This window comes from Psammomys obesus, unplaced genomic scaffold (assembly GCF_907164565.1).
Source record: "Psammomys obesus unplaced genomic scaffold, mPsaObe1.curated_primary_1811, whole genome shotgun sequence".
Classification (NCBI taxonomy): domain Eukaryota; kingdom Metazoa; phylum Chordata; class Mammalia; order Rodentia; family Muridae; genus Psammomys; species Psammomys obesus.
Genome location: NW_026596100.1, coordinates 1,548,622 through 1,569,421, shown reverse-complemented (window position 1 = coordinate 1,569,421; position 20,800 = coordinate 1,548,622). Strand labels below are relative to the sequence as shown.

At 37.2% G+C, this 20,800-nt stretch overlaps 1 protein-coding gene across 1 annotated transcript in view; it reads right to left on the bottom strand.

Moving 5' to 3' along the window:
* Nucleotides 1-3,953: 3,953 nt before the first annotated feature.
* The window catches only part of Pja2 (praja ring finger ubiquitin ligase 2), a 57,338-nt gene continuing 40,491 nt past the window's right edge, over nt 3,954-20,800 (bottom strand). The window contains exons 6-10 of the mRNA XM_055628363.1: nt 19,555-19,740; nt 16,882-16,993; nt 10,596-10,710; nt 9,963-10,084; nt 3,954-6,490 (exon numbers count right to left, since the gene is read on the bottom strand). Of these exons, the coding sequence (XP_055484338.1) occupies nt 6,365-6,490; nt 9,963-10,084; nt 10,596-10,710; nt 16,882-16,993; nt 19,555-19,740 (661 nt within the window). The 3' untranslated portion in view covers nt 3,954-6,364. The remainder of the gene's footprint in view (nt 6,491-9,962; nt 10,085-10,595; nt 10,711-16,881; nt 16,994-19,554; nt 19,741-20,800) is intronic.

Genomic DNA, 20,800 nt, shown 5'->3' with positions numbered 1-20,800 from the left:
AAATTCCATGAAACTCTTGTGGCTGTGAGACATCACGGCTGATGGAGGGTCTATGGGAAACTTCCTAGAGACCTCCAGCCAGCACTGGGCCCTTCAGCGTGCCATACTCTATGGTAGCTAACATCCCCTTGGGCGAAACAGCACTTAAGCTTTCTCCTGACTTTGGTTGTTTGTAGCTTCCGTAACAACACAACATCCTTGAGGCCCTGAGTACCAGGTACTAAGACTAAGAATTCTTACAGATGAAGTTTCCAAGACATGGGGACAAGCTGGGGACACACGCCATGTCCTCCCTACAATGAACTAGGCATTTGGTAAATATTTAGTAAATGGTCCAGGTAAGGTTATGCAAATAGTAATTTGCTAGCTTTGGTAATGTTTCCTGGCAGATTCAGGTAGGTACCATGACAGTTTGACATGTTCTATGCATTATTTTCACAAATTTATTACAAGTTTAGACATGTAGTTTCTGGTGCTATTTACTCACAGAGATGTGGGTTGCAACCAAGTAACATTTTTGCTTTTCTTCAACATGATCAAAGCTAAGACAAGAATCTGCTTTCCAGACAAGACTGATTTTGAAAGCTCCCCACTCCCAACTTTATCTGCTTTAAGTGTGAATTTAACCCAAATTAAGCCTCTGTGGCACAGCCATATCTAATGGAAACAGCGAAAATCATAAAGCCAGCACAGCTGCTTGATCCGGCAAAGCTGAACCAGGTGATACAATCGCTGTGGTGCAGTCTCCCACTCTTTTGGCCTTGATCTCTATGTGTCACATGCTTGGGGATCTTTTATTATTCGTGCAACTTGGGGATATCGGATTGATGGGAATTTTCCTATGAATCATTTATACCTTCTCCCAGGAGTACTGTTTCTAAGCTTTCCCAGGAAGGGCCTGACTGTACTACCCCTTCCACTTTTAGGGAGAGATGCTTATCTGGCCCTACTTGAAGGTCTTCCTTTTGTCCTGGAGGTTGTGACTCAAGTAATTATGCCAGAGACCTCCTTATGAGACTCCAACTCAAAGATACTCTTGGCACATCTGCCCCTGCACTTAACTCAGGAACAAGATAATCAGAACAAAGTCAACTTAAAAAGGTAAACAGTATTTGGTAGGCTGGAAAAGTTGGCAGCAGATCAGTTTAAAAGCCTCTTCCTGTACTGATGGACAAAGAATGGTGTGGATAAATGATAAAAGAATAAAATATTAAGACCTCTCTTTCTTAATAAAAGTTAACTCATACGGGGCCACTATGGTATCATGTAATCAAGGAATAAAAAAATACCAAGATCAGATATATAAATAAATTCTACAAATTTATAAAATACAAATATCGCATTACGGCAGAAATTAAATAATAACTGCAGCTTTGGCCTGGCTGAAGATTTTTCTTGGGCTTAATGACAATTTGCACTCTGACTATTAAAGTTGATAATACACTGCTTGGGACATGACAATCTGCCCATGCTGGCTTGGATATTTTCGTTCTGTCTAGTCCCTTTAAAACCACAAGAGCTATCAGTCTGAGAATAGGCTGTCATGCTTTGGCAAAATATGCCCTTGAAACTGCAATATTGTTAAAACTTGGTTTGTGGTACTGATGAGGGAAATTGATTGTAAAAGATAAATTCTGTTTTGTCATGGTTTATCAATAATGACTAAACTTAGGACCAAGTGCAAGTTAAAACACCTGTCCATGGACAAAAATGCTATCTATGTTTTAGAACAACATCCACCTATACCTGCCTACTGAATTCTGTATAAAGCAGGCCCACACTGCCAGTCACTCAGGATGTAAAACCCCTCCTAATCCCTGTGCTTGATGCATTCCTCCCTTGCCACTCTTTCATCCATCCTTCTTCAGGCCCTGACCTCACCCCGGGGCTGGACCCTGGCACCTCTGATCTTCAGGACTAATCAAACCTAGAACACTGAAATACCAGATTTGGAGGTCCTGGGCCCAGCTGAAGAGCAAGCTCTGGGTTTGCCTGAGCGGCCCTACCTCAGTAAGACAGAAATGCAGCTGATGATGACCTGTGGATGAGCAGTTACACACACATACGAAAACGGGGGGGGGGGGGGGATTTAAAAAAGATCCCAGGTCATACAGACAGTTGTTATGATACATTGGAGTGTGTATTGCCATACTTAACGATTGAGTCATCTCTCTGGGCCCAGATTTTATTTGACTTAATAAAGTTTTCCTGAGGTGATTATGGCACATTTATAATTTTATATGTGCAATATTCATCAAACCCCAAAGGCACTCCTAAGAAAAATGACAGAAACCAACCACTTAATATCCCCTTTAGGGCTGTACATAAACAAGAAACATTTCAAACTTACTCATGAACAACAGTACAGAGCCTAATTAGATTTATCACTTTATAGCAAAATTAAAAGCAGAGTAATTATGTATTGTCAATGTTATATTATTTTAGGCACATTTTGGGAAAAGGTAGGTTCCAGAAATTAAGATGAACTTGACACTGAAAACTTATCAAACACAGAACAGCCTACTAAACAGATGGCATATGAGCAACAGGAAACAGAGTTTCCATAGTTTTGTTAAGGAAGCATTTCCAGCTGACTTCCTTTCCTTTCTTAATTTAGTACACTAGCAGATTAAACCATTTTCAAAGACACATCTTTAAAACACGGCAAAAATTTTATCATGTCTTTTCCAGGAAAGACTGAAACGGGCACACAAGGTGACTGATAGTTATGCAAATTAGAAGTACTAATGTATCAACCTAAGGGTTACACTAGGCCTTTATAGTCTGTTCTCAATACTTATCAGTAACTTCAAAAACAAATGAACAAATAAATCCCCCAGTGAACATGAAAGTATGCTTCAAAACTGAAGCTAACAGAGTCTGAAAGGGTATTTCCACATTAAAATTAGTGAAGATAAATACTGCCCTTCAGTTAGGTTATGAACCTATATGAGTAAGGTTAGGAACCTATATAAGTTAGGTTAGGAACCATATAAGTAAAAGTTAGGAGTAGATATGGGCTTAACAGCAATGCATGTGTAGTTCTTCAGCCATGCCATATACTTGCCAAAGACTGATAATAGCAACTAACTGCACCTACATCTTCAGAATAACTTTGAAGTTGGTAAAATGCCTCAAAACCATGTATTTTAGTTAGATTACAGAACCGTTCACCTTATGCAAGAGCCAGCTTTAGACTGGTCTGGATCAGATATAACGTGACATTTAAAAATGTGAAACTCAAGGGAGAGTATGAAGAGGTAGTCACACAGAAGAGATAGAATTTTTAATTCTAGCTTTAGACACATGCTATCTATAGAGAATCTAAAAGATGCTGTTTTTATGGCCTCTGCAGGGGTACAAGGTGACTGTAGCACCAATGGCTGGACAAAAAGATGCCACTTTACACCACTGCTATTCTTAACTCAAGACTGTATTTTTCTAGCATGTTTATTAGAAAATTAGAACTCTAATCTTTCTAAACAAAATTATTTTTGTTTAATTTGATAATGTAGATATAATCTACTATGCAACCAACTCAGAAACAAGCCTTTCAACCTTTGAACCCTTTGTGAACCATGAGACCTTTCTGAATAGGCATATTTGACAGCTGTCTGGTGTTAGGTTTGGAGACTCCCATGAGGCATCACAAGACTTCAAGAGTCTCCGCAGTCTGAGCCAGCACAGGAGGCCACCCGGGCTCTGCAGAGGACTGTGGGACTGCTGAGATACCAGGCAGAAAAGGGCCAACAGCTTTCTGTCAGAGCCTCTGCAGCAGCCCATCCTGCCAGCTGCCTCTGTAAGTGACTATGTGGTCCCCTAGATTTCTTAAGAGAAAACCCCAGTCAGCTCAGTCTGCAGCTCTTTAAGAGTTGTGTCCTTTGTTACTGACCTTAAATCCTTCAGGGATTATGTTACAGAAGTGATAGGATGACACAATTAAATATTAGAAATGACCACCGAGTATATCCTGTTTATTGTTTATGATTTACACGGAAAATGGCGGGCTGGGATTGTAGAACAATAAACCAATCATTACAGTTAGACCTGGGCTTTTGAAAACCTTGCATTCCATTTTAACAGCTCATATATATTTAACAGCTTATATATAAATCCATATCACAAATAATCTTAAAAGTTAGTTAGCTTAGAGATAAACTAAGAAACACAAAAGAAATCCACATGAGTTGAACTTTAAATATCAGCATTCATATTATAAGAAAAAAATGTTCAAAAAATTAAAATTATTAAGCCAAGTAACAACATAAAATAAAGAAATAAGATACATGTCATTTTATTAATATTTTCACTATTTCTAATTTACCTTCATATATTCTTAACTTTCCAAAGGATCCAAGATAAGCTCCAATAATGTACTGGGGTCTGAACTTGTCAGGCTCAGCTTATACTGGCTTGTCACCATGAAGTCCTAAAACCTTATTTTCCTTTTTAAAAAATTTAAAGCAAGTCTTATTCAGCTTTCTTCTTCACAGCAGCTGTGTATACGTAGTAGGGAGCCAACAATGAAGGGCGATAACAGATGGAAGGCAAAAAGTACAACAGCTACCTTACGTTCAACTCTCTGGCTGAGTTTGGAACCAAACCTTTTAACAACTGGCAGATAATAGCTAAATCTGAATAGGCAAAGAAGAAATATTTTCTTTGGGACAGCTGCTATCTAGGAGAATAAAACCGAGGTCCCTTAATACTGACTAAACATAACATGTGGCTTGATACAAAGCAATCTGCAGCAATGTAAGTTTAATCAGTAAGTGCCGCAGCTATTCAGCAGTACATACGATAAAACAAATAAACCACACGATCCACAAATGTCCACAGTACACACATGGGAACTAATGTTAATCTGGTATGACTTCTTGACACTAACTGATCCTCAATGAAATATGGTATGGAAAGATCACAGAGTAGAAAACAAGCAAAGATTAGTTTATACAACGTTGACTATATACATGAGAAGGAAACATGCTAGCTAGAGCAACATTAAGGCCTGAATGTAAGCATCCAAAGTCACAGAAGCCCCAGAGAACCCCTAAATTACAAATTCACCACATTACTTGCATGCAATGTTCACTTTTGTTTTTACCCATAAAAGGATACACAGTATTCTGCTGTAAATACCAGCCACATTTACAATATATGCAAAAAAATCAGAATGCAAGTGTTTATGTTTCTTATATTTAAGCCTCAAATGTGCCAACGGTGAAAATCCATTTATTATTAAGAATGGAGAAAAAAGAATATAAATATTCAGAGATATTACACAAATCAAATGAAACTATGCATTCCGGGAGCTCTATAAACATTCCCGAAACTAGGTAGGCAGTGGACTGGGTAGATGTGCACTCACTGTAAGCTCTAATACTGTACCTGTATGCCATAGCTCTCTAGCACTGACATCAGGTCTCAGCTGTAAGCTACCAATTACAGTGTGTCTCATGGACTTGCCTGCTCCGCGTGACCACCTACAGCTGTGCAATTTTCATGTGGGTGATGTAGTTACAAACAAGGCCATGTGCAAATCTTCAGACCTTCTAAGTACTTCAGAAACCAAACTACCTTAAACAACAACATCCAGTTTCTTAAACAAGTATGTCTAGAGTGTTCTGGACCTTCAAGTATTTAATAAGCAGAAACAGACTGGATAAGGGCTTAGATAGTGTTTCCTAAGGCCAAATACATGTAACTGTGTCAAGCATGGAGCACATCAGCTTATTCACATGCTTTACTGGCCTTTAAACACATCCAATGTTCATGAATATTTTATTATATAACCATTTCAGGAGGTTTACATCTAAGATGTAAATTTTTTTCATGTTCTGGTCCAAATTTTAGTCTTTGTCTGGCATTCTGAAAAGCTTTAATCTTAAGCTTCTCAGTATTATTATAAACTAAGAAGTTTCGATGTAGCAAAAGCAAAGGGACCAGTGAAAATGCATGCTTTAGAATTCAATTTATTTTCAATGGAACCAAATTTTACTACTGTTGTGATCAGAGTCTTCACATCTGATGTGGAAAGAAGAGCTTAATTATGATCTCTTAGTGGCAGCACTTCAGACAAAACCAGTAACATATGCCACAGAGATGACTACTGACTTTACGATGAACACCAACATATTCGACTAAAGAAAGTGGATGCACTGCCTGAACATTCAGTCTGAAAATGGTTAGTATGTTCTGCAAACCTAAATTCAGTTTAGAAAGGTTAATATTCTCTTTCTAAACTAGAGCATATACTATATATAGCATTTTAAATATATTTATTTATAATTATTTGCACATCAGGTTAAGAAGGAATTTGCAGATTTACTGTGATAGAATTTAGATCTCATTTCAATGTTACGGTTTACGGGGCTTCTGCAGTACTGTCATTTGCAGGTGGGGTATCAGGATCAGGTTCAGAGGAAGCAGCTGCAGAAGCTTCAATAACTGCAGGTGGGAAATGACGGCGGCACACAGGGCATGTTCCCGACTGGAGGGAGGAAACAAATCAACAAACCAATTAACAGCAGAAGAAATAAACTAATAGCAGTATCTTTATAGAAAAATTATAGTACAATTATCCTACAAACAAATCAAGTACCTTCAAAAAAACGTTTGTTATTTTCAATTTTGTATATAAGTACGTGTCTGGGGGTGTGGGGGTGGACATGCAGGCAGGTGCCCATGGAGCCACAAGAATGTTGGACTTTCCCAGAGCTGGAAGTACAGCAACTGGAGGCCAGCTGACATGGGTGTTATGAACCAAACTCAGCTTCTCTGTAAGAAGCATATGCATTTTTAATTGCTGAGTCATCTCTCCCAATCATCTCTCCATCTCTCCAATCTCCCAATTTTTGCATTTAAAAACAAAAAATACACCTCATATCCACGACATAGACAAAATCTTAAAGCCTTTTGTTTAATGTCATGTCAATTTTAACGCCAGACTCAAACTTCTTTTAAACAAAAACAGTATGTCTGTACCTTGTATTAAACTCACTTTTGTTCCCTGAATTATAATCTAGAACTTCCCATGATGGCATGGATGCTATTGTCAAAGCTGAGAATCAGTGCATGTCATCATGGAGGTCACAGTTAAACTTTCTAACAATCAGAATCAAATCATTATTTCATCTATTAGGCACATATGAGGCACCACACAATTGGTTCACCAAATGATGGCCTCAGAAGGACCACCCTCATTATATACATGTATGACAGCCTTACTTAAGTGTAGACAGATGGACCTCAGACCTCACTGTTTTAGCCAGGTAATCCCCTTCTAAAGAGACAAATTATGTGCCTTCTCAATAACAAAAGAAATCAACCACAGCCCTGGGAAAAAAGGTGGGCAAGGGAGCACAATTTAGGGCCAGTGGAAGACCACAGAGATCTGGTATCTAACAGATCACTTCCTTGCAAATCTGATCTTTGTTCAAACACTTTTCCCTGATAGAAGGCTGGTGAAGGTATCATACTGCTGAAGGTGACAAAGAATTAAATCTTTGGAACTTTTCCCCAGGAGTGTCTTCATGCAACGTTTTTCCTTAGCAGACAACAATTAGATTGTTAGCCCATGCTGTAGCAAGGTCAAGCACAAGGACTGCACACTTGCCGCAGTGAGTGGCCTCTAACAACAGCATCATATGTACAAGTGCGGTTTTGGCCTAGGATGTACCAGCTACATCACCTTAGCCTGTGTGACGATCACTGGATAAGGAATAGAACACCAGTACATTTTTCAGTTCTTTGAGGATTAAGTGGGTAAATAGAGTGGAATCATCTAGTGTCAACTATAACTGATCGTACAACACACTGAGTCCTTCTTAAGTCTCTGTAACTGAGCGTGTAAAGAAAGCTAGTTACCTTGAGGATACAAAAGCTAGGGTTTCAGCTTATCTACTCAGATCACCTCATCTTACAGATGGCATGGAAGGGAGCCAGGCTTCAGGAACAAATGCACAGAAACATGAGCAAATGTACAGAAAAACAAATATGAAGAGACAGGGTGGAGGCTAGGGCACAGAGGCCTTGAAAGCAAAGACAGAAATGCACTATTCTGCAAATGAGAGTAATCAACTCAATCTCTCTCCCCTTTAAGGAGAAGGAAGTAATGGGAGCAGAGCTACAATTTACACAATACCTATAATGAAGACAAGGAATGAAGTGGGCAATGAGGTGAAGGCTGAAAGGCTGACTGAAGTGCAGGGGTAGGCATGAACCACAGGCTCCGGTACACACATAGTAGTGCTTTCCTAACAATTTCAGAAAGCTCTTCTGCTGAGTAGCATCACCTTTGCTATCATGCACAGGAATTACAGTTCCTTTCCCACTTTAATCTGACCTTAACTTCTGCTAACTTACTGTAGCTTTTCTATACCACGTGTTCATGTTATTAGTAATATGTTAAATAAGATATGGCCTATTTATTTCAACTTTATATAAACTTTGAGGTAGACAGATTATGTTGTTTAATATAGTCATCTATGCTATACTCAACAGAATGGCAAATAAACAGATTAAGAATGTCTGAAGTCTTAATGACTTGAAACACACATGATCTGCACTCATCAATTAGCACTCATTTTGTTAACATGCAGGTTTCTGAAGTCTGCTGACAGGTCTTTGTAACTTGTACCATAAATTAACTTATATTTGCAATTCATTATTTAACAAGCCATCTCTGATTTTTACTAATATTGCTGACGTAATTTACGTTGTTAATATTTCTAGGCACTGACTCCTCCTAGGTCATCACACTAGTTCTCACAACACTGTAGAATACACATTATCACCCTAACAATGGATGATTAAAAAAACACCTTAAAATTAAGAAAAAGCCAGCAGTAATCAGGTACAGAACTCTCAACTGCAATTCAAAAGAACACTGCAGCTCAGAGGTATTTTTCTGCTTCATGAATCCAACTATAGAAGTATTTCAGAGCAACTCTACAATAAGATGTATAGACTTAGAGCTATCACAGCAATAAATTCTAACCAAAATGAACGGGGGAGAAAAAACATAAATACACTATTTCAAAGTTTGAACAGAAAAAAAAAAGTACTCAGGAATAAATTTAAAAATTATATTAGGTATTAGAAAAACCTGTACAATCCTTCTGGAGAAAAAAAAAATTAAAGAAAACCAACCCAATAAATGCCAGGAATTGGGGAAAGCGGAGATGTGTCCACTGGCAGGTGAGAATACTGGTATTGGAGGCAGAGAAAAACAGCAGTTGAAGGAGAGAGGAATAATAAAAAGATGTCAGCAGATTGAAGCTTACGAAGTGAGTATGCATTTACCCACAACACTAGAGGTAACAGCAACAGCTTCTGTAAAGGAACAGCGGACATTTCTACACTAGATTTCAGACTTTAAACAGTTTTAAGAATATAAAGTTTACAGTAAAGGGAAAAACAGTAAAGAAAATGGACAGAAAGGGGAATGGGAAGGAGTGTGTATAACGAAGAAGGAGTATGACCACAAGAAGAATACTAAGAAAGCAATTAGAAGATTTCTTGCAAGCTAGATGGTAACTACCCTTCATGTGACAATAGAGAGCATGGCATCCAAGTACACTCTTTATTTCTTAAGTAACTCGAAGATACTTGAAACTATTGGTGGTTCGTCCTTAAGGCAGAGATAAAATCTAAAGGAGTGGTCCCTGGGGTGGTTGCTGTATTTCTCTCATGTATTTTCAGAACACCTGTGCACACTTAAAGAACACTTTTTTATTATCACAGTATGCTTTGAATGGTATAAAAGAATCTTTTGATATACTTCTGAAAACAATTTCAGGGCTGTGAATAAAAATATATTAATTGTTCCTGTTGTCTACGCTTCTACAAAAGGCAGCCAGTCTTTAATGTGAAATATTGTATAGGCTCAAAGGTCACTATTATTACTCTTTGTAGGAGAAACTATTCAAAATTAATTTTAGGAAAGTATATCTGAAGCTCACCTTCTGTAGCCAAATTGAGACACAAGGCTTATGAAAGAAGTGATGGCATGGCAGCTCTGTCGCTATGTCATCCTTAATATACTCGCTGCAACAGATTGGGCAGCACTGCTCCTGACCAATAGCTGAGAACAACAAACAATGCACATCATCAATCAAACCTATGAAGTTCAACAGTAACAAAATGAATCACGTGACAGCTATGGAAGATGAAAGAGGCAGAATATCAGTTAACTAGTAAACATGATTCTAGCACATTAATTTGGAATTTCATTAAGCATTACTTCTTTAAAAAGTTCACTGGCTAAACATCTGATCTTTATCATTTTGTTTGTTTGTTTGTTTTGTTTTTCAAGATAGGGTTACTCGGTGTAACAAGCGCCCTGGCTGTTCTGAACTCACTCTGTAGACCAGGCTGGCTTTGAACCCACAGAGATCCACTTGTCTCTGCCTCTTGAGTGCTGGGATTAAAGACATGCACCACCTTTATCATTTTATTAAACATTTTCTATTAGGTGAAAGTTTGTCCATTTCTGGCTTAAAAAAATAGTAACCAACTACTTCATCTCCTAGGTGGCCCAACATTTAATCAAAATATACAATATGCTACACAAAACTTGAGAACTTTGATCTTACCAGTATGATCTTCTAGAACAAGAGTTTCTGGAAGTCCATCAATGCTTTCCTTACTAGCTGGTGGATTAGCCACCTCAACATCTACTGCAAGAGATTCTAGATGTGCCAGCGCAGTCTGAAAAAGAGAAAGCACAGTTCTTTGCTAGAAGATACTTTGAAATAGTAATGGGAAACTATTTTTTGAGAAGTATCATCAATTTATATTTACTATATTCTCATATGCTTTTCTTGTTATTTCTGGGCCATTTTGCTCCCTTCCAAAAAAACAAAAACAACATAAAATTACCACCAAGATCATTAAGTCAAATACCCCTCACCTACACACATACATGTGAACGCACTAGGAGGTGCAAGGACACAATAGTGTACAGATGTGGAGTAAAAGACCAGACTTTGATGCATTTTCTTTCCTTCTTCCAGAAACCATGCGCACGCACAAACACACATCTGCAGAAAGCCCAACCTATCACAAGATCTATCTTGTGTCAACCATGATCCCCTTGCCTATTATAAGTGCATTTTTCAGATGAATGGTTATGCTTCCAACTTAAGAGCTCTTGTGTGAGATCAATAATATCAGGGAAAGAAGCACTTTAGAAAGGCTCACTTCATGAGATAACATGCCACAGTTAGAGGACAAAATGTTTACAAAGTAAAAACAACTGAGTCCTGTGGTTTTACCTATTTGCACAGAATCAGCACATGCACACTGTTAGTCAACAAGTGTTACTAGGTTACCTGGTCAAATTCTTTTAGGGGTTAAATTTTGTTTAAATGACTATTCTATGAAGGCTGGAAAAAAACAAACAGTCACATGAATATTTAGTACGAATCATCCTCTCTCTTCTAGATTCCAGTTCAGATGAACTGACAGGCAGGCCTTGTCTCTTCTGCTTGCTGGTTTTCATGACATGTTCTTAGTGCACATGGTGCTGCTTCCTGTGCCTGGCACTTCCTGTCCGTCCTTTAAGTCATACTCTTCCAGGAAACCTATGCTGGCAATCCCAAGTCACAATGGTATCATCTTTCTGAACTGCTCTGAATCAAGACAATTAATATTACACAAGTTTATTACTTGTTAGCAGCATATCCTAAAAACAGCATCAGAAGATCACAAAGCTATAATACTCCATTAATCTATAGCTTAATACTTTACTACTGAGATGGCTATCAAAAGTTGGCCTCCTTCCTGGTAGGAATGCAAAATGTCATAGCCAATATAGAAAATAGTATGTCAATTTCTTAAACACTTAAAAATAGAGTTCCTTAGCCAAGCACTGGTGTTGCATTCCTTTAATTCCTGCTCTTAGGAGGCAGAGGCAGGCAGATCTCTGTCAGTTCAAGGCCAGCCTGGTCTACAGATGTTCCACGATAGCCAGTGATACACACTAGAAACACTGTCTAAAAATCTCAAAATGAATGAAAGAATGAAAATAAAAATAGAATACCATGTAATACAGCAATTCTACCCTAGGTATATACTCAAAATACCCGAAAGCAGAGCTAGTCTACATATACTGTACATCATGATGATTAAACCATTGCTTATAGTGGCCAGAAAGCAGGAAAGTGGGAGCAAACCAAGTGTTGACTGCTAACATACACGCTCTCTCGCTCACACGCTCTCTCATATGAATTAGCTTTGAAATGAAGTTCTAACATATTATCACATAGACTAATTTTAACATTATATTAAATAAGCCAGTCACACAAAGGTAAACACAGTATTATTCCATCTGTATGAGGTAACTAAAGTAATACAATTCACGGCCAAGGTGGAAGGAGAGAATTAAATTTTAGTTCTTCCATGTCTAAAAAAGAACCCAGAAGCAGTGTCGGAAAAGGAAGACTGAGGACAGAAATTCTTCAGACTTGTAGGGATGGGTCATTCCACAAGTACATAATTCTAACAGGGCTTGGGGTTCATTTGTTCGGTATAGTTTTGCTTGCCTGGTACACGAGGTACTTTTAAAAAGAAAACAACACTGCGCATGGTAGTTATGTGGCTGTGTTCCTAGCACTGAGGAAATGGGGACAGGCAGATGGATCCTTTGTTCAACCAACCCAGCCAACTAAGTTCCAGACCAGTGAGGAACTGTCTCAATAGAAACGACAGGACAGTGCTCATGAACCAACATGCCAGGCTATCTTCACATCTCCACGTGAACCAGCACATACATGTGTACCTCATACACATGAATTCATGAGAATTTAATATTTAAAGAAGATGATAATAAATGTTTAACACTAATCTGAGTGACTTTACCTTAGACTTAAGATATGTTGGATGATTAAAACTTAGTTGACTGTTGATCTAAAATAAGCCATGAATATAGTCCTGAAAACTTACCATTGCTATACAAAATATTATGCTACCTGATTAATACAGTCTTATAACACCTATCGGAGAAATTTTACTGAATCCCTTTTGTAGATGAGGTTCCTAAAGCTTAAAGGTTAAAGTGTACAGTCCAAGATCACACCACCTATGCAACCAGCCAGATCAGGCTCTTTAAATTAACATTTTTCTATTTAGTGTATGTATGTGCATATGCGCAGCGGTGACTATAAGGAAGTCAGAAGACAACTTGTAGGAGTGGGTTTTCTCCAGTTCTAGAAGTTTAACTCCTGTAATGAAGCAGAGTTCCCTTGCCCAATTATGATCTTGATGGCTCAAGAACTCATGTTCTTGACATCTGTGAAGTATGTTCCTAAGATTTATTGCCCAGTGTGTATAATGTATTTTTGTGAATCTGTAAATATTCTTGTAGGTTCATGAGTGTGTGTGGACATCCTTACGGAAAACAATGTCCATCACCTTAGTCTTTCCAGAAGCTAATCTGCATAAGTGTGTACCTACAGTCCAAGTGTTATTTGACCTTCATAGTCCTTAAATAGTCCTTAAACTAGCCTTTCTCATACTTTATAAATTAGTAACTTACAGGTATAACCTAAAGAATTGAGATCTACATGGACTCCAGTAGAAAAAGAAATCTTTTAGGAGACTTACAAATCCTTTGCTTTAAGTTAAAACAAGAAACACAGCAAGGAAGTAGATGTAACTTTTGGAAAATGTCACCAAATAACTGAGTGATGATGCTATGATTAAACTCCTTTCCTATTAATTTATCTGTTCCAACAAAATTTCTCAATCATTCATACATAAAAAATAAAATTTATGCTGAATATGTTTCATTCTAAGAATATACTCACGAAATAATTAGACAGAGAAAAAGCATTTATTTCATTAAGTATCATTTCCAGTAAAATTATGTGTTTAAGTGTTAGCCAGAAGTTTTAGTTTATCTGTAACTGTAAATATACAAGAGAAAACTGTAAAGCATTCTTCTGAATTACTTTTTTGAAATTACATTTTCATTGTGTGTATGTATGTATGCAAATGCACATGGGTATGGAGGTCAGATACAACTTCCTGGAGTTGGCTCTCTCAAAACGTGGTGGGTCTCAGGGGTTGAACTCGTTGCCAGCCTTGGTGGAAAACACCTTTACCAATGAGCCATCATGCCAGCCGTGAATTAAATTTTTAAAAACATTTTCTCTGCACTATTACTTAAGACTTATTTTTTTTATATATAATTTGTTCACTTTATATCCCAATTGTAGACCCCTCCCTCATCTTCCCCTCAATCCTTCCCCTGGATCCTATCCTCTCTCCCTATCCTCCTCCCCTAGTCCACAGAAAGGGGACTAGGGGAGCATTCTTCCCCTACTATCTGACCCTTGCTCATCAAGTCTCATTAGGACTGCTTGCATCTTCTTCCTCTGTGGTCTGGCAAGGACCCCTCACCAGGGGGAAGTGATCAAAGAGAAGGCAACGGAGTCCATGTCAGAAATAGGGCCTTACTAGGGAACCCACATGGAGACTGAACTGCCTATTGGCTACATCTGAGCAGAAGGGTTATAGGTCCTCTTCATGCATGATCCTTGGTTGGAGTATCAGTTTCTGCAGTCCTCCCCTGGGCCCAGATTTATTGGCTTTGTTGGTCTCCTTGTGGAGCTCCTGTCCCCTCCAGGTCCTTCTATCCCCCCTACTCTTCTATAAGACTTCCTATACTCTGCCCAAAGTTTGGCTCTGACTCTCTGAATCTGCTTCAATCCCCTGATGGGTGGAGTTTTTCAGAGGACATCTATGGTGGACTCCTTCCTGTTCTTGTCAACTGTTTCTGGTGTCTATCCTGTTTTCCCTTCTGAATGAGAATAAAGCATCTTCCCCAGGGTTCTCCTTGTTATTTAGTTTCTTCAGGTCTGTGGATTTTAGTATACTTAAGACTTATAATGAAAATTTTAGATGCCTATATAAATCTATGTAAGTATATATATATTTCCAACTTTAGGAATATGTAGAAAGCTCTAATATCAAGAATACCTAATATTAATATCTAATATTAAGAAAACTAAAGATGTTTGCTATTTTATCCTGAGCTTACTCAAACATGAGACACTGATATGCGTCTAATGTATATTGCTAAGATCTGCACCCAAAGCTTCTATCTAAAGAGAAAGATGGGCCAAGTATCAGAGAAATAGAAAGAAAACAGATACTGATAGAAGAAGTGTACTGCTTAGTAGACAAATAAATAAAAGTATCCAGGGATTTTTTTCTACAACTTTTGTTTTATCCAATAAAACCAGTGTTAAGTCTAAAATCTAAGTTATTTTAGCGCCATGCTTTAAAACTAAATAAATGCATACCAGACATGAAAAAAATTATTTCTGCAGCATAATAGGAAAATGGAATTGTACTTATAATCTAGATGTGAAATAACTCGACCAAAACCAAAATTCAGTAATGTGGAGGGCTAAAATGTGATAAAAGTGTTAATGCTGTGGAGAAGGGAGAGTGTGAAAAACATTCATCAGAAGCATAAGGACAGAGAAGTAAAAACAGCTTTGACAGTGGCACCACTGCTGGGTTCTCATTAGCAGAAGCAACAGTGGAAGCAGCTGCAAGTTCAAGACTGTGTTCATTCTTGCTTCGCCTTTATTCACACTACTGGTGCCTTTGTATAGCATGTCTCTCATGACCAATCTTTTTAGCTCTTCTTTCAACCAAATGTTACATTCCCCATTAGTAATAAATACAAATTTACATTATTCTCAACATTTCTTTTTAAGGATACCTTCATACTAAAGGAAATATAAATCTAAGGTCATAAAAATAAAAGATATTGTGAAACCAAGCCCCTAGTATAGTTTTACTTTACTATGCTGACTCAAAAGTTACATTTCTTATGGAAAAGAGTAATCTTAAATCTCTCTCGTGTCTCTGATGCAAGCTACCACACCATACCATTACTTTGTTCATGCCAGCTTTGGGAAGGAAGGTCCTACATGCATGCTTTTCATGATGTTGGTTGCTCTGATACATACTATTTCTGCTATGGTGATTTCTGAGAACAACACAGTAGTAAAGCATAACTGAGACTAATTCTCCAATGGAAAATTACACATAGGAAGGAGCGTAGACGTGACATCAGTGCTCATGTACACAAATCTGTTTGCCTATTATCTAACTTAGCAATCTGAACTGAACTTTTTACTCAGAAAATTTCAAGATACAGTATTGTCATAATGTTCCAGGAAGTCCCTTACTGATTTGTTTCTTAGTCCTTTCTCTTCCAACCAATCAGTACTACTGTTTTAGTTTGAAATCACTTTATGACTAGTGATTTAAAGACAGATTTGTTTTAATGAGGTTTACCAGTTTAATGGAAGTTCCCAAATTGAAATATTTGGGCTTTTAATTTTGGGAAATACATTTTAGAATAAGTTTGTGTGTTTTAGTTTAAGAAAATCAAAAGGCAAAAGAGGTGGCAAATGTGTCCCAGTGCTGAAAAGTGTGCACATGTGTGCGGCAGGAGAGGAAGCCAATCTAACTGTAATAGTGAGTGCTGTCTGGAGGACACAGGGAAAGTTCTGTACCACAGCCTTAGATCTGCCAACTCCACGACTATGCTTCTCTGTGCCTGTGTGTATGTATGTGTAAACATTCATATTTGCATACCCACAGTTCCTACAGGAAAAAGTCCATTTCTTAAACTTAAGCAAAATATTTCTCATTCTGTCGAAAAAACTGACAACTATTCCAATTTAAAGGAAACTGGCAAGACAAGTGACTTCACATAGCCAAACTGCTAACAGTCACTACTCAGCATTTGTCAATTCACCGAGGAAACTAATCATCCTCTCTTCAGCAGAGTTAAAAAACACTAAAACTGTTTTATATTTTACCAATTTTCTATGTATTTATCAGTTAAAAAAATACCTCCATAGCCTGGGCTAAGCGCTCTTCTAGTGCCATGTAGGTGAGGAACTGAGGATCCACATAAGAAATAGCTTCAGCAACTCCTAGTCCATCCGCAAAACCATCAAACAGGCTGAAAAAACAAGATTCATAACTATGATTTTAGAAATCTTACAGTGAGGATAATTACATACCACCACATTGGTAGACTGTACAGGTTCTGTAAGCAGAGAATTCTTGCAATATTTAATGCAAACCGTATGGGCTGAAGAACAGGAAAAACAGCAGAAGAGCTAAGCGTTAAGTGTAAAAGGTTAAATAACCCATTTTGCTCACCAACCTGTCATCTCACTGCACAAGACTTGCAGGAAATCCCCCTTTGTGTCTGACTCAAAGGCCTGCTTAATGGTAACACATTTCCTCACATAATCCTTTCCCTATATTTTCCTTTCAGTTAATGTTAGTTTCTAATCTGGGTGAAGGTGGAATATGAGTAAGAATTGTTGTATCTGATTTCTATAACTAGTCAGGACCTTTCCCTAACCCCTTGTCCACTTTGAACTGCTTAATTACTCTAGATTTTATAAGATTTTGCTTTCTCAAGTCTTCCTCAATCTGTTTTCTTCCCCTTGGCTAAGTATCAGAGCATTTTCACTTATTAATAGCTAGGAAATTATTTTTCTCCAAACTGTTCAGTTTTATGACTTCTGGTTCTATAAGAACTATATACTCTTCAAGAAAAACACATTTGACTCTGTGTTAGGCTATTGCCTTTATCCTTAAGTCAGATTCTGCTTTCCCCTGGCCCTAGAATAATTAAGTATTTAAAAATCAGGAAATCCAAGCATGGTAGTGTGCACATTCACTCTAGCATCAAGGAGGAAGAGGCAGGAGATTTCAGTCAATTTCAGGCCAGCCAGAACTACATATGGATATTCTGTCTTAAAAAACAAACCTAAACAAAAAAAAAAAAAAAAAAAAAAAACAAAGAACACCTTTGGTAATTTGCTCTCTAGTCTTCTTGCCTTGGAATTTCATTTCTTCTATGACCTGTTCTACAGGTAATTCCTACATTTTTACCTTGTTCCAATGTCTGCGAAACTCCTAACCCACATTCCCAAGTGCCTATGGGCTGTACTGTGCAAATGTTTTCCCATCGCCTTATAAACCCAAGATCCTAAAATGGTGGTTTATCTAAGGGCCAACTTCTGTTGACTTCTTCATCTTCTTAGTATTTGAGTATCAGAGCTAGAAACAGTCATACACGTTCGCTCAAAATAGTATAGTGTCACCCAGTTGGCTACCACTAAATTACAAACAAAGTGCACAAAGAGATATATTAAAAAAAACTTAGTTTAGCTGTATTGGAAATCAACCAGTGTCACACAGGGCACAGCGATTCTTACACCATCTCTTCATTCCTCCAAGCGTAAGACTGTTACCAAACCCTGAACTGGAGAGCACACTTGGGAGAATGCCTTGGGATCAGTCCAATAGGATTTAATTGAATCACAGTTAACGTGAGACTTGGAGTTATTGACTCTTACTAGCTCTGCATCTATGAAATAACTGGACATGCACAGAGATGGCAGGCACAGAGACAGCAGGCACAGAGACAGCATACTGAAGACACACAAGAAACAAAGGAAATAGTTTTCCATGCGCACTATTATCCAATAGATTCAAAACAACATGAATACATATACTTCCTATACAAAAATCCATTCAAATGGTTGAAGTAAATTACTTCCCAATCATTCTGTTTGTAGCGCAAACAAACCTAGACACTAAGGGCATGGATATCTAGTTATAATTGGGCCACTGAAGAATAATCAGTGTTTAAAAAATTCATGTTTCAGACAAGAATAGGATGCTAAAGCTAGCAGATGGAAGTTTGATAGTTGGAGAATAAACATATTGTTTATAGTCTCAAAGTAGCCATTGGTTAAAAAGGGGAAATGGAAATCTGACAGTACAAAATTATCTGCCATATAATATATCTTTATCTTCTGGTGTATATTAAAGACAAAATATCATTTTTTATTATTTTTACTAAAAATTAATAAATCTATGTATGATAATAGACAAATACAATGTGACAGATAGTTTATAAAATAAATGGCCTAAACTTTTCAAATATTTGTCAGAAATAAAAAACAAAAATTAAAAAACTGATATGGCCAGATTAAAGAAACTTATTAATTAAATGCAATGACGGTCCTAGATTAGATCAGATAAACATTTTCTGTAAAGTCAGTGGTGAGATAACTATGGACATTAGATTAAGCCTTGGGGATTAAATTATTAGTACTATATCAACACTAACTGTATGATTTCAGCACTCTGTGTTATGTAAGAAAATGTTTATAATTTTCAGAAATTCATTCTAGTTTTTCATTTTTGTAAGTAAATAAATAATTTCTGTGGACTTATTCATAAAAAAAAACCAGAAGAATTTTTACCATATATACAGAGAGGAAAGGGAAAAGAAAACGGCATAAACATTGTTTTCTCTTAAAATCAATCTACAAAGATGTGAAAGTCAAAGAAGGTTGAGGAAAAAAGAGGGAAATAGTCCATGTGGACAGTGCTATCTGATGGAGATTTGAAGAAGCCTAATCTTACCTATCAGAAATGCAGTTCCTATGATAAGCTTACTCAGTGAGTAACTAAGCATGTTAACATGGCACATACCTCCAATCCACATCTAGATCCTCACTCACACTGGAGTCATCCTCAAGGTTGTTGTTACCATCCAACATGAAAGCTTCTGGCTGTGCAAACTCATTGGCAGGCTCATTTCCTTCATCACTGCTGCTTTCATTGACTTCATTGTACTGTAACCAGGGAATTTCTCCCTCTTCCAAGGATGTCTGTTCCCTAATATAAACATTTAAAAGGAAGTAATAGAACAAAATGTTGTTTTCAAATATATGATACTGCATTTTATGGCCATCCTACTTAGTAACTTTAGGTTTAAGTCCTTGGTACTTATGATTCTAAGTAACAGTTTTCTTTACCTGCAAAAGCATTTCAATAGAAAATAAATGTTCTGGTGAGATGACACACTGGGTCAAAGCTCCTGTCACCATGCCTAAGGACTTTGTACATACCACACAGAAGCCAAAAGAAGGCATTTAAGTATCCTCCTCTGTAATGCTCCACCAATTCTTTTGAGGCAGGGTCTCTCCTGGAACCTGGGACTTGTGTTTTCTCAGTAGGCCAGCAAGCCCCAGCAACCATTCTACCTCTACACTCCTAGGGATGAGCTATAGGGATGAGCAATATGCCTGGCTTGTTCATTTGGGTGATCTTAATATTATTCAGTAACTACTGGGCCATCTCTCCAGCCTCTAGTTACACGTTTTTATCTTTTAGTTTATTTTTCAAGTGTTAATATAACTATTTTGGTTCTTTCCTGGTTAATGTTTACCTATAATATATATATATTTTACTCTTTCTACATATTTATATTTCAAATGTATCTTTTTTAGCTTTAAAAAATTCTGATAAAATAAATTAATTTAAAAATTCTGATAAGCTTTACCTTATAAAAGCAAACAATTTATATATATATATATTGCAACTGGTGATTGCAATAACTATTTCTATGGCCCATCTTTTCACTTTTTTTTTCATTTTCCTTTTGTCTTTTCCTCATTGCAGCAGTTATCCGTAGATTATTACTATATAGACAGGCAACATAAAGCAAACTGATAATGTAGACTTCTCCCAGACATTTAAAAACTAATGGTGTCTAGTGTTGAGTTATATCTTTACCACACTTAAACAAGTTACATTACATTAATGGATGGTTTTGATGAAAACAGTTAATATCTCCCAAATGTATTTTATTTATTCTTATGTGTTTTTATATTCAACTTCAAGCAAAAACATTCTCTTAAACGTAAAACCATATTCAGTAGTATACTTGTCATCT